Here is a 14,385-nt window from a genome sequence, read left to right as displayed (position 1 = left end):
TGTTTCTGCTCCATAAGTTATTGTCGATAGCCCACACTGATCCTATTATTTTTCTCCTCAACACCATACATAGGTATGTTCCTATCACAAAATGGTCATCTGTGTCGTCCACAGGAGCTCCATCCTGTCTTAATCCTGGTTGATGCTTCATCTTTTGTGATGTCGTTCAGTTTTACTGTTTGGTACAGTATTTATATTCATTGACCCTCTGTATTGAAGTTGGTCATGAAGTTTTCCTTGTGCATCTTCAAATAATTGTCTTTATTTTTGCTGTTTACTTCATTTATTTGCACTTCTAACTCATTAGCAGAAGGGGTGATAGAGCCACATCATCAGCAAAGCATAGATCTAATAACATTTCTCCATCGATAATGTACCCCTTCCTTCTCATCCAGTAAAGTGTTCTTGAAAACCTCTTCCAACACCATGTTGAATATTTTGGGTGATTTTTTGTCCCCATGTCTTGGTCAACTTAAATCCTACATTATGTACTGCAATGTATTAAATAAAAGTTAAATATAATTTTAAAAAACATAACACATAAACCACACAACGGATTTGTACAATCTATAAATCATTGCATGGGCTTTGCATACTTTTAAACAAAAGCTACACAGAGTGTGACCCCATTTGACCTTTACTTCCAGTTAAGCGCGGTCGTTAGAGCCAATGTCAGTTTTAAACTATTATCTATTTCGAGAAAAGCGCTGTGGCTGGCTGTTCGGCTCCATTGATCAACAGGTTCAAAGAAAGAAAGAAAGATAGATATATAGATCAATAGATTAGAGGTTACGTTTTCACAACATTACAGCTGAATTGTAACTACATTGTATGACACATTCATTTAAAGTTACTAGATACATAAATCACAAGCAAAAATGGGAATAATGTACACTTTTTATTATTTATACTTCTTCTTTGGAAGCAGATTGATATCTTATATACAAGTAGAAGAATCAGACATACACTTTATTGTTCCAGCTATGCACTTAGAGAGGCTTTTTGCATTATTATGCACTTTACAAATGTCTTTATTGCTACGTAAAATTGGGGACGTAGTGCTTTCTGCCCTACCAGGCAGGTTTCAGACTGATAATACCTAAGCCTACATCCGTATAGAGGTTAAAAGGGGTTAACCCTGTTTCAGCCCTAGGAGTAGGTGGCAACGGCCTCTGAAAAAGAAAATTGTAGCTCACACCTTGAAGTGGCATCAGGCCTCAGGTGTCTGGCGACTTGCATAATTTTTTTAAAATTTATTACCAATCATGACAACAAATTAAATTACTATGATTTGAGTGACCGCTCAAGTACCAATGGAAAACAAATTTTCAAACAGACATTTTTGTGTTGTGTGATATCGGTTCCAACTCATAAGAAATACAATTTGTAGAAGGCATTTCATGTGATTGGTGGTTTAAGGGCCACTGAGAGAAATGACATGTTGTTTTAGGTTTCTCTATTTTCCCCCCGTTTTTACTTAAAGGCACTGAATACGTTTGGTATTTGTCAAAGACCAGTAGCTCACTTGGTGTATCCCAACATGCACAAAGTAACAATTCTGTGAAAATATTAGCTCATTTGATCAATTGGGCTTCAACTGAAAAAGGCTGCAGGCCTAAAGTATTTCTCTGTCTACCACCACCAGTATCTCCATTGGGTACAAATATTGTGTTTGTGCTGACAATTAAGATGATGATTTCTCCTGCACAAAAGACTACCTATCTCTGAAAGAGAGGGAGAGCACAAAAGTGGTAAACAAGACTCGGGCACAATTTACTTCATTTTCAAGTAAGTTTACCAAGTAGGTTTTTATGCCAACAATTACTTTGAGTAATTACCAGTAGTGTCCAGTGCCTTTAATAAAAGATTTTAAATGGTAATATAATGTAGAAATTAAACTGTAAAAAAGACAACATATTAACATAGGTATTAACAACAGTGGTAAGCCTGGGCAACTAGTGACATTTACTACTTCACTAGTCGCACCACAAACAGTTGCGAATTTGTACTACATGTAGTTGCGAGTAATTTTTAATTCCCGAGATGCAATGTAGCATTTGTCTTGCTGCAGGCGCAATATACTAAAATTCCTGCTGAAAGGATTGATAGATTGTGTCACTGATGTCAGTGATGTTGGAGGCAGCATGATTAACCTAGTAGTTGAATAGCGATTGTCCTGACTCGTCTAAGCAATCAATAGTGTCGACCCTAGTCACACAAGTCCCCCAGACTCAAACAGGAGTAGGCACACTTCATAAAACGTATGTGATTTGTTTTCTGCAATCACACTATTATGATAGATAAAATAAAATTTAAACAATGTGAAACTTAAATTGAAATTAAAATAGCGAACAGCAATAGAGACGCAATGCAAGATCAAAGTTGAAACAGAATGTGCTAAATGAATAAATGTTAAATATTCCCTTCATAGTACTGCAATTATTGCAAGATGATCAGACATTGAACTATAAAGAATGCTATCATTTTTGCCAGAGATGTGAATACTGTTTTATAAAGTACATGTAGACTCCTACTCAAAATTATAAAAATATAGTTTATAAAATAAACTCAAAGAATCATACACACTGTATAAAGCATTTAAAGGTACTTGACATGTTTGGTAACCGACAAAGACCAGTATTCTCACTTGGTGTATCCTAACGCATACATCAAAAAACAAACCTGTGAAAATTTGGACTCAATTGGTCATCGAAACACCCTTGTTGCATAAACGTGTGTGCTTTCAGATGCATATAAGCTGAAGTATTTTCTTGTTTGAATGAGAAATCACCTCTTTCTAAACAAACGTTATATGTTACTTCAGGGGAAGCCGTTTCTCATAAAGTTTCATACTATCAACAGCTCTCTATTGCTGGTTACCAAGTAGGTCTTTCTATGCTAAAAATTATTTTGAGTAATTACCAATATTGTCCAGTGCCTCTATACACCCTTTGATAAAATTCTCTTTATATTTCAGGAAAATTACAAAGGAACCATGGTCCCATACATGGCTGTCTCACAAGCAAACAACTTAATAATTAGCCTCATAACCAATTCATCACACTATTACACAAAATACAATATGTAAAAGATATGTTTAAAGCATTGAGCAACATTACATTATTGGTTTTTGCTAACAAAACAGTTGCTGGTACTCCTGGCAGTGTAAGCACTTTACAAAATCCACCATTTACAATGTACATAAACAAACCTGTATAGGCTAAAAACCGAACAGCCACCTGGGTCATGAGAAAATAGTGAAAATTTATAACACATTTTCGCTCACTGTGCAACGAACTCAAAACGGGAAATTAGTTTTATAAACTTCTCATAAAATATGACATTTCAGACACATTTAAAGGGATGTTTTCTACAGTCAGTGTCAATCATCAACAGACCTAGTAAGTTTGATGTAAATCTGTGATCTTCGACAAGTTTTGTTCATACCAATTATGTAATGTTCCTCAACAAATCAACAACAAGATGATAAAAGTTACTGTTGAATTTTAACGTTTACGGTAACAGGACCAAGTAGCTGTCAGTGTAAAATTTCAAAAAATTAAACCGTGAATAGTCTCCATGTACCAGCCAGTAATTTCAAAATTAACTTTTAAACTTTAAAATGGTTTCTCCAAAAATACATTTTTGGCTGCCAGGGATTTGTGGCCGTTCGTAAAATTACTGAAAATGTGCATACATGGGTATTGGGTAATCTTCGGAATCTACACTTATTATTGAGAAATAAAATTTATTTAATTTATTTCATATACAATTACCAGGAGCTAAACAATATGCAACGCATTTTTATGAGACCCATACAAATTGCATTACTGTTAAGACTGTATTATAGTTCTGAGCACTGCAGTGACAGCTGTTGCTTTGGTAAAATTTAGTAATGATCCATGTAAAACTACCATTCCTATTTTAAAAGATGTTAAATTTGCATCCAGGATAAAGATTGATAATTTTGGTTTAACCCTTACACCAATGTGTGTTAACACTGTTTACTCAGTACTTTCCCGAGTCCTGTGAAAAGTCCATTCAAGGTGAATTCCCTATTTGTATATGTTACAAATAACTCATATCATGTTTTTAGAATAAACAATGCAATTACTACACATAAAATAGTATCAGAAATCATTGAGGTATTTAAGTGTGTGCAAGGAAGACCATAATGAAGCCTACTAGAAACATGTAAATCATAGAACTAGTCCCTCAATCAGAAGCTTGATGAAAATATGCAGGTAATGAGAAAATAGATGACTTGTTGAACAGTGAGGCTTGTGGGGTCTGTCATGGAGGGATTAACTTGTAGGCATTATTTGACGATGAGACATGTTTCTTTCTTAGATATGTTGGTGAAAAGAGAGACTTTGTCAAAACTCTCAAGAATGTTGGTTTGACCAAGGTGAATGTCATTTATGATGTTGACGAACTAGCTTAAATTGGTGATGTGGTACTGTTTGAGGCCAAGTAGTGGGTGGAGAATCTTTGTGAGATGTCTGGCCTTGTTGTAGATTGTTGAAACCCTGGGCGCCACGATGGGATGGAGGGGAATATCGGGATTGTGAATCTTGGGTTGACCGAAGAAACAAGGGCAAGGGATGCAGAAGTCTTGAGATGGCCTGGGTGTGCTGATGGCTTGAGACAAGACTGATGGAGAGACTGGAGCTTGTTGCTGATCTTGTGTTTGATGGTCAGAATGGAGTTTCTTGGTAAATGTATGTAAGTGTTGGTCGACAGAATCGCAGTCTCCTTGAGGTCAGATGTGGACTCGACCACAAACCCTAACGTTAACTCAACCATAACTCTACCCTAAACCTAACTCAGGTCCATATCCAGATCCTGCTAATCCTCAAGAACACCAACCTACCAAGACCATTCAAAAGCAAGCAGTAGAATGCTGCCATCTAAGCCCTACCTAAAGACCAATCCATCCACTTCATGCCAGCCGACACACCACTGTGGACATATCTACCACTAAGTATGACCACAAGGTGACTAAATTCTGTCGACTGACACTTACAGACGCCTACCAAAAAAAACACATCTTGGCCATTAAACGCAAGATCAGCAACAAGCTCCGATCTCTCCATCAGTCTAAGGCCATCAGCTCACCCAGGTACTACCATCAAAAGACCTCTGCATCAACCTGCCCTTGTTTCTTCGGTCAACCCAAGATTCACAATCCCAATGTTCCCCTCTGCCCCATTGTAGCGCCCAGGGTTTCAACAACCTACAACAAGGCCAACATCTCACCAAGATTCTCCACCCACAACTTGGCCTCAAACAGAACCACATCATCAATTTAAGCCAGTATTGTTGAGCTTCTAGTAAATGGGGTTTATTGATCAATAGTGTTCTTCAAATTGTTTGGCAAATAGAAACTATCATTTCAAAGTAAAATTTTAATTTGTTGATTTTTATCTACTTTTTTCAAATTTGTATGCGTTTTTCACCTAATGATCTGGAGATCATTAAAAATACAAAAAATCTAGCGACCTTATAGTTCTGAGCAGCACATATGAAAGTGTATCAATGGCTAATTGTTTATGGAATGTACGAGCTGAAGGCAAGTACTTTTGTAGTTAAATGATTCTACAATTCAGAGTCTATTCTCTGACTAAATCAATTTCCACAAAAGCCATTGTATGTAGTAAATTAAATGATTTGGATATATCAATAATAAGTGTGGACTTCTAAAGACCTCAATGATTTTTTGATACTATTTTATATGTAGTATTGCATGGTCCATTCGAAAAACATAATGTGGATATACATAAACAATAAAAATAGGCCATTCATCTTGAGTGGACTTACAAGTTGATGCTGCATGAGTTCTGCCGAACCATTTACAAAATTTTAACCCTGATTGTCATAACATAGGAATTTGTAATTTTACATCAATCATTAATGGAATTTACTTAAGCAACAGTTAGCACTGTGATTGTTTACTAAAGAGTATAGATTTACAGAATTAATGTTTTATTGATACAATTGGATCCATTTCTGGATGCGATCTGCACTGACCTGATTCCAATCTTCTTCTTGCAAGCTTGATGTGCAGATCCGACCTTGAGTCTTGAAACATCTTGAATGCATCTTCAACCACATCTGCAAATAAAGTATAAAAACTTCCATTAAAAAGGCTAGATGTGATTCATATCATTTTCTGTAATGAAAAAGAGATCTGAGAGCCAGTAGGCCCTATATATCAACCACAATAACAGATGTTATTATGAAGTTTAACGGTGCACATGGTCACGAGTAAGAAGTGGAGTTCAAACAATTCGTACTTGACGATTCCACGGGTCATATCAACTTGACCCGTCAGACACTTTGACAACTGTATGGTACGCACGATGTCCAACTGTAAGACTAGTAATTTTTTTTAAACAGACTAGGCATGCTGATCGAATCGATAATGTGCATTGTAGTGGTGCAATACTCAACTATCACGAAACCCCCTCTATTGGCTCCGCGCCACAGAGATCACCGATCACCACTCAGAACGCCCTCTATGAATGGAATAATCCCAACCCGAATAATTGATGACGTGCTGAGCCGTGACAGAGTTGGACTTAACCATTCTGAGCGTGAACGACATGCACGTAAAAAAAAAAATGGAAAAACCCAATTCGTGTATGGAAAACCTAATGAGAGATTTATAGACGAGACTCAATAAACGCAGATATGAGATGGCAGATATATACAACCATTGAGCAGACGATGTTTTTGAGATACACCAAGACTAGAGATACACCAAGACTAACGGCACATTCGACTGAATGTGCTCTTCAGGCCAATGTGCCCGCTACGGTAAGTGACACAAATGGGGGAAAGGATATCCGCATAAAAACGATGTTTCTATTAAAACAACGATTTCACCTCCTGGCATGGAGTAGATAGACATAGGGCCAAGGAAGAAGCGGTACTAATTATTTATTCAGATCATCATCATGCAGAAACCTCCTCTGGAGTATACACGCACATTGGTTGAGGTGCAAACTAGCAGGTGCAGACATAAACTCAAGGCAAAAGATATGCATACTGTGCAAGTCAAAGCATTTAAAAGATACGCATACTGTGCAAGTCAAAGCATTTAAGAATTTTGTGTGGGGGGATGGATTTTTAACTGAAGGTGTCACCGTTCAGTCTGGTCTTGAAGACAAAGCAGGAACATGAGAATCAATAATATTAATCATTGTTTATGATTTAAATAGATTAGGAATATGGGATTTTAATTTTGAGCATCGTATTACTTAGCTCCCACTTACTCTTTGACTTGGCTCTTTTACTGAATACCATGCGGTAAGGCAGGTCCTGTAAAGTAAACTACTGTGGCACCGCCGCAGTGAGTGGCACACAGTAAACAGAACGAACACGCATTCATGACAGTGTGTTTTGGGGCTCGGAGTCATAAGGAAATTGAGCGGATTTTGTACATGTATTTTAAGTGCTATATAACCAAAGACTACCATGCACGAATTACCAGCGGTTTTACGGAAATGCATTTCGACAGGAAGAATTTAAAAGAAAAAAAAAGATTTACCTTTTCTTGGTGAAATTAAGAACTACGTCACCGAGTCACATCCTCTTAGTTGTAAGAATGGCGCTGCTCAACTCGCGCATGCGCACTGCTAAATCCTAGCTAGCAGTGCCGTGTGGTGTGTGGGGCGGGGTGTCACCTGTTGACGTAAAAATGTTTAGTAGTCTTTTAACCAGTGGTTTCAGGTTTGTTCACGTTCCTTGGATATTATTTTTCAAGTTCTGAAAAAGATTTCAACTTTTTCATTGCAGTCTGTGGTTTCCCAAAATAAACCACAATTTCCGATAATCACCTCGTATGTTCGGTAAAAATTAATAAATCTTCTTCAGCTATGTCGTGAATTCATAGAGCAAGGACCAGTCCATGCTCAGTGTGTTAATTTGAGTTGTTATAACTTATATTAATCTTATTCTAGTACCAAAGCGTGGTAAATCCTGGAGAAGAAAACCGTTAATTTCTTAAAACAAAACAAAAAAACTACGCCCCGTATAAAGAGGCCCACAAAGCAGCTGAGCGGCGGGCGGCGAATAACCTAAACAAATATTAAAGGAACACGTTGCCTTGGATCGGACGAGTTGGTCAAAACAAAAGCGTTTGTAACCGTTTTTTATAAAATGCATATGGTTGGAAAGATGTTTTAAAAGTAGAATACAATGATCCACACAAGTTTGCCTCGAAATTGCCTGGTTTTCCTTCTACTGTGCGAACTAACATGGTCGGCCATTTATGGGAGTCAAAATTTTGACCCCCATAAATGGCCGACGTGTTAGTCGACGAGGTAAAAGGAAAACCACGCAATTTCGAGGCATGTTTGTGTGGATCATTGTATTCTACTTTTACAACATCTTTCTACCCATATGCATTTTATAAAAAACGGTTACAAACGCTTTTCAAAGACCAACTCGACCGATCCAAGGCAACGTGTTCCTTTAATAAACGTTGGACCTTTCTTTTACAAATATAATAGGCTAAATAAGGGAATCATCAATGTGTGTGAAGAGGTTTTCAAAGTGGTTTAATCCCAACGAGGCTATAGCTGGTTCTTGAAAATTTTACCGATACGAAGTCACGGTAAATTGAAAGAACCAGGCCTCGGCGGGTTTAAACCACTAGTTGAAAACCGATTCATCACACTTTGATTCCCATTCATAAATACCTTTTCGGTCAAAAACATCATCACCTTTTGGTCAAAAAGTAAAATAAATGCAAACATTAAAATTGTTAAATGATTTCTTTCAACACAACACCCCTCCAGCTATGAAATGGTAAAGCCCTCCGCCGCCCTCTGGTTAACAACTCCTTATAAGGGAATGCTGTGCGCGTCGCGCGTATCGCGTGATGTGGCACAACTGTTTCAGCCGTTGCTCTCGCTCGAAACTGTCTTAAAAGAACAGGTGCAAGATCGCGTGTCACTCCCATGAACACTTTTTACCGGTCATAAACAAAGGTTTATACACACCCACGTGACGCGCTCTCCACCAATATGAATAGCGAAACTGTATGAGGTATTTATTAGCATAACAGATGTAACATTTGAGTCAATAAGATCATGGAGGATTTTCTTCCTCCATGGTGAGAAATATTCACTGATTCAGGGAGGAATAAATAATTAATCCACAACAAACAGTGACGGCTGACAACTGTAAGACTACCTGTTTTTAATAGGTGGAAAGCTAATTATTAGGGTTTCAAACGTTCCAAACTAGACATTTCGATGCCGTGTTAACAAAGTTGTTGTCTGGTTGTCTGTACAGGTATACATACGGAATTTTTCTGAAAATGTTTTAATTTATTTGTTTACCATAAGTATGTAGCCGTAATTATTTTCTGTGGGCGACTTTGCTAGGGGGCGACATTGGCTGGGATGTGGGCGATATTGTCAGGGGGCGACCTTGCTCGGGGCGACATTGTTCGGGGGCGACATTGTCGACATTGTTCGGGGGCGACATTGTCAGTGGGCGACTTTGTGACCCGGGGCGAGCCGGTTATTAGGGGGCGACTTTGCAGGGGGCGACTTTGTTGGTTGCGAACTTGCTAGTGGCGAGAGATGACCAGCCACCCAAACGAGAAGAGTGGCTCAATGAAATAAACCGACTATATCTTACAAGCAGGCATTTTGTGAACCAATTTGTGGCCAAAAACTAATATGAACTAATTAAAAATACATAATTGCTAGTTTTAGGGAAGATGCAAAGGTTCTGAAAAAGAAGGCCCGTCCCTTCAAACTTCATCTCCTCAAAAAAACAAAACACCAAACAAACTTCGCAAACAAAAACACCGTAGCAACCATGGTCTGGTCTCTAGACTTACATTGTGTGCATTTTTCAATACGAGTCAGGTAGTTCTTCAAACTGGGTCCAGTCTAACAAAGAAGAATCACCATCCGTCAGAGGCCGATTAATTCACACGTATTTTATCCTTTAAATTGTCCGTAATTATCATCCATTAAACATGGTAAGTTGTTTCAAATAATAATAAATACACTCCTAACACTCGGTATGAGTGTCTGACGCTTAAGAATATGATAACTACTGTTAAATACGGGGTTATAATGTACCATTTATTTTCACATTTTATCATCAGCCATTTCGCTTTCCATTCGTCTTGTCGTTCTCATGTGGGATGGGGATCATGTGTTGTGCACTGTTGACATTTTTTGAATTACCGAAATTTTATATGACGGTGCAATGATCCATGTTATGTTTTAACGGAACGGGTAGTCTACTCCATGCTATTGGTATTCTGTTTGGAATTCACTATTACATTCCTTGCAAACTTGGCAAATAGCAACGATGAGAAATGTTGTGAAAATTCAACTAAAATTAAATAAAATTCATTTGTATGATGAATGAGCCCCCAAACAACCAAAATAACAAATGTCAAGAGATCTTTTCTTGTTAATTTAAGATTAATCAGGCCCTAACTAAAATAATTTTGATTTTATTATAATAATTAATATAAATTAAAGTTAAATAAAAATGAGTGAAAATTAAACTTTAATAAACGTTTTAGGGCTTAATTTACCCAAATGAAATTCATAAAACAATATCATTCGTTATTCACAAGCGCATTGCTTGGCGTGTGTATTTTAATTTGAGAAAAGGATTGCCCATTACGCACAACCATGACAACACATGATTGACAGACACATGGATGTAAAGTTTAACATAAAGTTTATTTTACACTCTTTAGTTTAACCAATTAAAAGTTAAGGAAGTTGTCTTTTGTTTGGCTTTTTACTCTTATTATTATTTTTTTTATTGGATAATCTTTGTTTACAGAATGAAGTTGAAGAATGTCTGAAGAGGATCTCGTCCCACAAGGGAGTGATTGGAATCATTGTTGTAAATATGGAAGGTAAACATAACACCAATGGTTATCTCAGATCAGTAATTTCATGTTGATATATTAATTTTAGTTCACCTGGGGCCGATTTCACAAAAATCTAAGATTGATCGTAACTGCAAATCAATAGTTGCTAAGTAAACTGTGCTGTCACTATATAAATCACTATATGGTGATACTGAAAATTTGTCTTGCAATGAATATTATTGCTTTGTGAAATGACCCTCTGAAGTCCTCATCACTGGGCAACAAGATTAGCTAAAATGTCCCTTTGTTATGATATACCCAAACAATGCATTAAAGAAATGTTTGATGATTCTGCTGAAAACATTGTTTCAAGAAAGCAGCACCAGGTTTTATTTTAAAAGAAATTTATTGTTCTTTTTTCTTCTGAAACTTCTGAAAAACAATGAACGAATAATGTAAATTTGTAGAGGAATCTTGCACAGAACTACAGCAAAAGCACAGGGCACCACAGCAATTGCAATGGGTGCTGTGGTTTATTTCAAGGGCTGCCCTTGTCTACCCATGGAAGACAAGTGGTAGTTGCTACAGAATGTACCACTCAGTTGAATGAAGAAATTGCTAAACATAGAGGTGGGAGGATTTTTTAGGGTCTCTTGCCAAAGATACAAGTTATTTGATGCAAGACTAGAATAAAAACTGAAAGTCTCAAGCATATTTAAACATTTGGAGTCGTTAAAGTGCCTGGGTTTGCTCCCTTCACATGTGTTTGAAATGCGCAAGACTTGCACAGACAATACACCTAGGCCATTGCCTTGGTTGCCCTTTTCTTCGCCTAGGAGCCCTTTCAAAAGTTTATTGTACTGTAGATGGAAAATGGAAAAAGTGCCCTTTGCAAAACAAAAACAGCATTGGCCTCTCAGACTCAGAGATGACATTCCAGACCTATTCTTTTTTTTACAGGTATACCGGTGAGGACCACGCTGGATAATTCCACCACAGTGCAATACGCTGGGCTGATACACCAGCTGACGGCCAAGGCTCGTAGCGTGGTCCGCGACATTGACCCTCAGAATGACCTGACCTTTCTGCGCATTCGGACACGGAAGCATGAAGTCATAGTTGCGCCCGGTAAGCATTTTACATATAAATATAATGTTCCATGGAAGCCTTATAGCCCAATCAATGCCCTGTATTGAAGTTCACAATGTCCAGAAATATACATGTACTGGTTACGCAATGAAGACGAGAAGTTTTGTATTTGACCTTGCTATTATCTCTCCTGGCCAACTGGCTCTTTCCAAAAGAAAACCACAGGAGACTGTGGAGACCAAGTCCACAGTACACAATCTACTAAGTTTCTACATAATTACCACCTGTACAAACTGAAGAAATCCATGCACCCATTGCTAGGCTGGAAGGTATGGCACTTTGTGGCAGTCTGTGGTACCAGTGGCAGCTGCACAAAAAGAAGAAACTCATGCACCCAATGCTTGCTTGGAGTCTTTGGTACCTGTATGTAGACGGCTGGTTGTTCAATGACATTCTATCTATGACATTCAACATGTAGGGGCCTACCCATGTCAGCACGTTATATCAATGAGATATTTTTTTTGTAAATTGTAAAAACCATTTTCTTAGAACTTTTTGGATTGAGGTTTTATATTGATGTTTTTTATTATTTTTTTATTACAGAAAAGGAATATCTACTGATAACGATCCAAAGTTCCACGGACTGATTCACAGAATGATCGACGCTGGTTCACAGTCGATAATTGTACAGCTTACTTCAATTCTGCTTGTAAATATGAACAATGATCGTCCTTAAGAAATTCCCAACAATAATTAGACATTCTACTCATAGTCGTGACTCTCAAATGTAACACTCTATGTATGCTTGCTCTTAAAAAAAACCAAATGAAATCCAAAGTTAGATTGTTTCATTTTAGTACAAACCATTGTGTCGGTACAAAAACATTTGATCTCCTAGAATAGCACTTGCGTTACATTCGAGTTTGAAATTGTCAAAACATGATTGATATCCTATACAGTAGCCCGAAGTACACCCAAGTTCACCGAGATACAGTGTTTTCGCTTGGATCATTTTTGTGCAAGATACAATGTTTTGGCATAAATGTTTTTTCCCCGTCCCATTCACAAAATAATATATCGGATCTGATTTTACATGCTTACATTTGGATGTTCAACTAATTGAACGGTTTCAAGTTTGTTCCTTCTCTTTTTGTAATTTTGAGGAGTTTTTATTACTTTGGGTTTTGGTCTGATTGTTTTGGGGTTAATATTAATCAATTTACTCCATCAGAATTATTTTCTTTTTGGGGTTCCGCATTTTATTTATTTGAAATCTTATATATTTTAGTAGTTTTGGGGTTTTAGTATCTGGGCCCAATTTAATAATGCCTGTAATCTGATGTTTTCTGCTGACGAAGCGGTCCATAGCAACAATCCTAGAAAATAAATACTGCTATGTGGTAATCAGAGCAAGAGGCACGTGCTGACAGCCATATACGAGTAGGCTGTCATTTCTTCTTGATAGTTGGTTCAGTAAAATTCTGAATTGCAATTGTGAAAAACAAAATTTTAGCATGCACACAGTGTTTTCCTCAGCAATACACAAATGATTATTTCTTCATGAAAATATAAACATAGTCCTGCAGTTTAACTGATATTGTTTTGAAGTGGGGATTTGTTGGTAAGGCTAAAGTATTGTTTATTTGTACTACCTTTACTTAAAACAATGTTTAAGAATGCTTTAATTTTTTCTTGGTAAATATACATATTGGGTAAAGTTTTGTTAGTTTTTCTCTCGTTTTATTTTGTTTTTGATTTATATAAGATTTGAATAAATGCTGTATCCAGTTCTTTAACCTTCTGTGAATTGTTATTTTGACTGTTTTCTTCTTTGAGATATTTTTTGTCCCTTTTCAAATATGTATTTCAGCTTAAAGTTAATTGTTACCTGGGTCAATTTCTTAAATTTTTTTTTTTTTTTTTGGGGGGGGGGGGCTGCAAACTAAAATTTGTGCCGGGGTGTCTTGCTCTTGGTCTTAGGAAACAACTAAAAATTAACAGGTTATTTTCAATATATAAATATACAAATTTGTGAATTGAAATCTAAAAGTAAAACTCAAATAATTGTGTGGTTTTATAAAATCAGCAAGAGTTTGAAAAGCATTCAAAACAATATTCTATGGCCTTTAAATACATTTGTTGTTGGACACCAGCAGTTGTTCATATTTCCATTTTTTCATATAAGCATATTGTTACCATTGTACACAATAAAACTATATATTGATTTAGTTTTAAAATAACTTTGCCAGCATAGATGAGAACAATAACAGTTATGTGACCTTGATTATTGTATTGTGATGAATGCATATTCATGCGAGGGGGGGGGGGGGGGGCGGGGAGTACAGCGCCCCAGTTACCAGGTCTAGCCCTGTATAAAAGTTAGGCCTCCTTTTTATTTAGTTTTTATGGGTATTATCAATTGCCGAAGTACCATG

General features: G+C 37.0%; 1 protein-coding gene and 1 long non-coding RNA gene across 2 annotated transcripts in view; one reads left to right on the top strand and one right to left on the bottom strand.

Annotated features, from left to right (window-relative positions):
• LOC139934941 (uncharacterized) overlaps positions 1-7,688 on the bottom strand; it is a 28,187-nt gene extending 20,499 nt beyond the window's left edge. Inside the window, exons 1-2 of the long non-coding RNA XR_011785738.1 lie at positions 7,553-7,688; positions 6,031-6,114 (exon numbers count right to left, since the gene is read on the bottom strand). This is a non-coding gene — a long non-coding RNA (uncharacterized lncRNA). The remainder of the gene's footprint in view (positions 1-6,030; positions 6,115-7,552) is intronic.
• A 2,201-nt stretch (positions 7,689-9,889) lies between these two features.
• On the top strand, positions 9,890-12,781 carry LOC139934656 (dynein light chain roadblock-type 2-like). Its single transcript, XM_071928984.1, has 4 exons — positions 9,890-10,003; positions 10,831-10,906; positions 11,822-11,989; positions 12,554-12,781. Exons 1-4 carry the CDS (start codon positions 10,001-10,003, stop codon positions 12,595-12,597), a joined length of 291 nt encoding a protein of 96 aa, XP_071785085.1. The 5' UTR covers positions 9,890-10,000; the 3' UTR covers positions 12,598-12,781.
• Positions 12,782-14,385: the final 1,604 nt, after the last annotated feature.

This window comes from Asterias amurensis, chromosome 3 (genome assembly GCF_032118995.1).
Source record: "Asterias amurensis chromosome 3, ASM3211899v1".
Lineage (NCBI taxonomy): Eukaryota > Metazoa > Echinodermata > Asteroidea > Forcipulatida > Asteriidae > Asterias > Asterias amurensis.
This window is presented reverse-complemented; position numbering and strand designations above follow the sequence as displayed.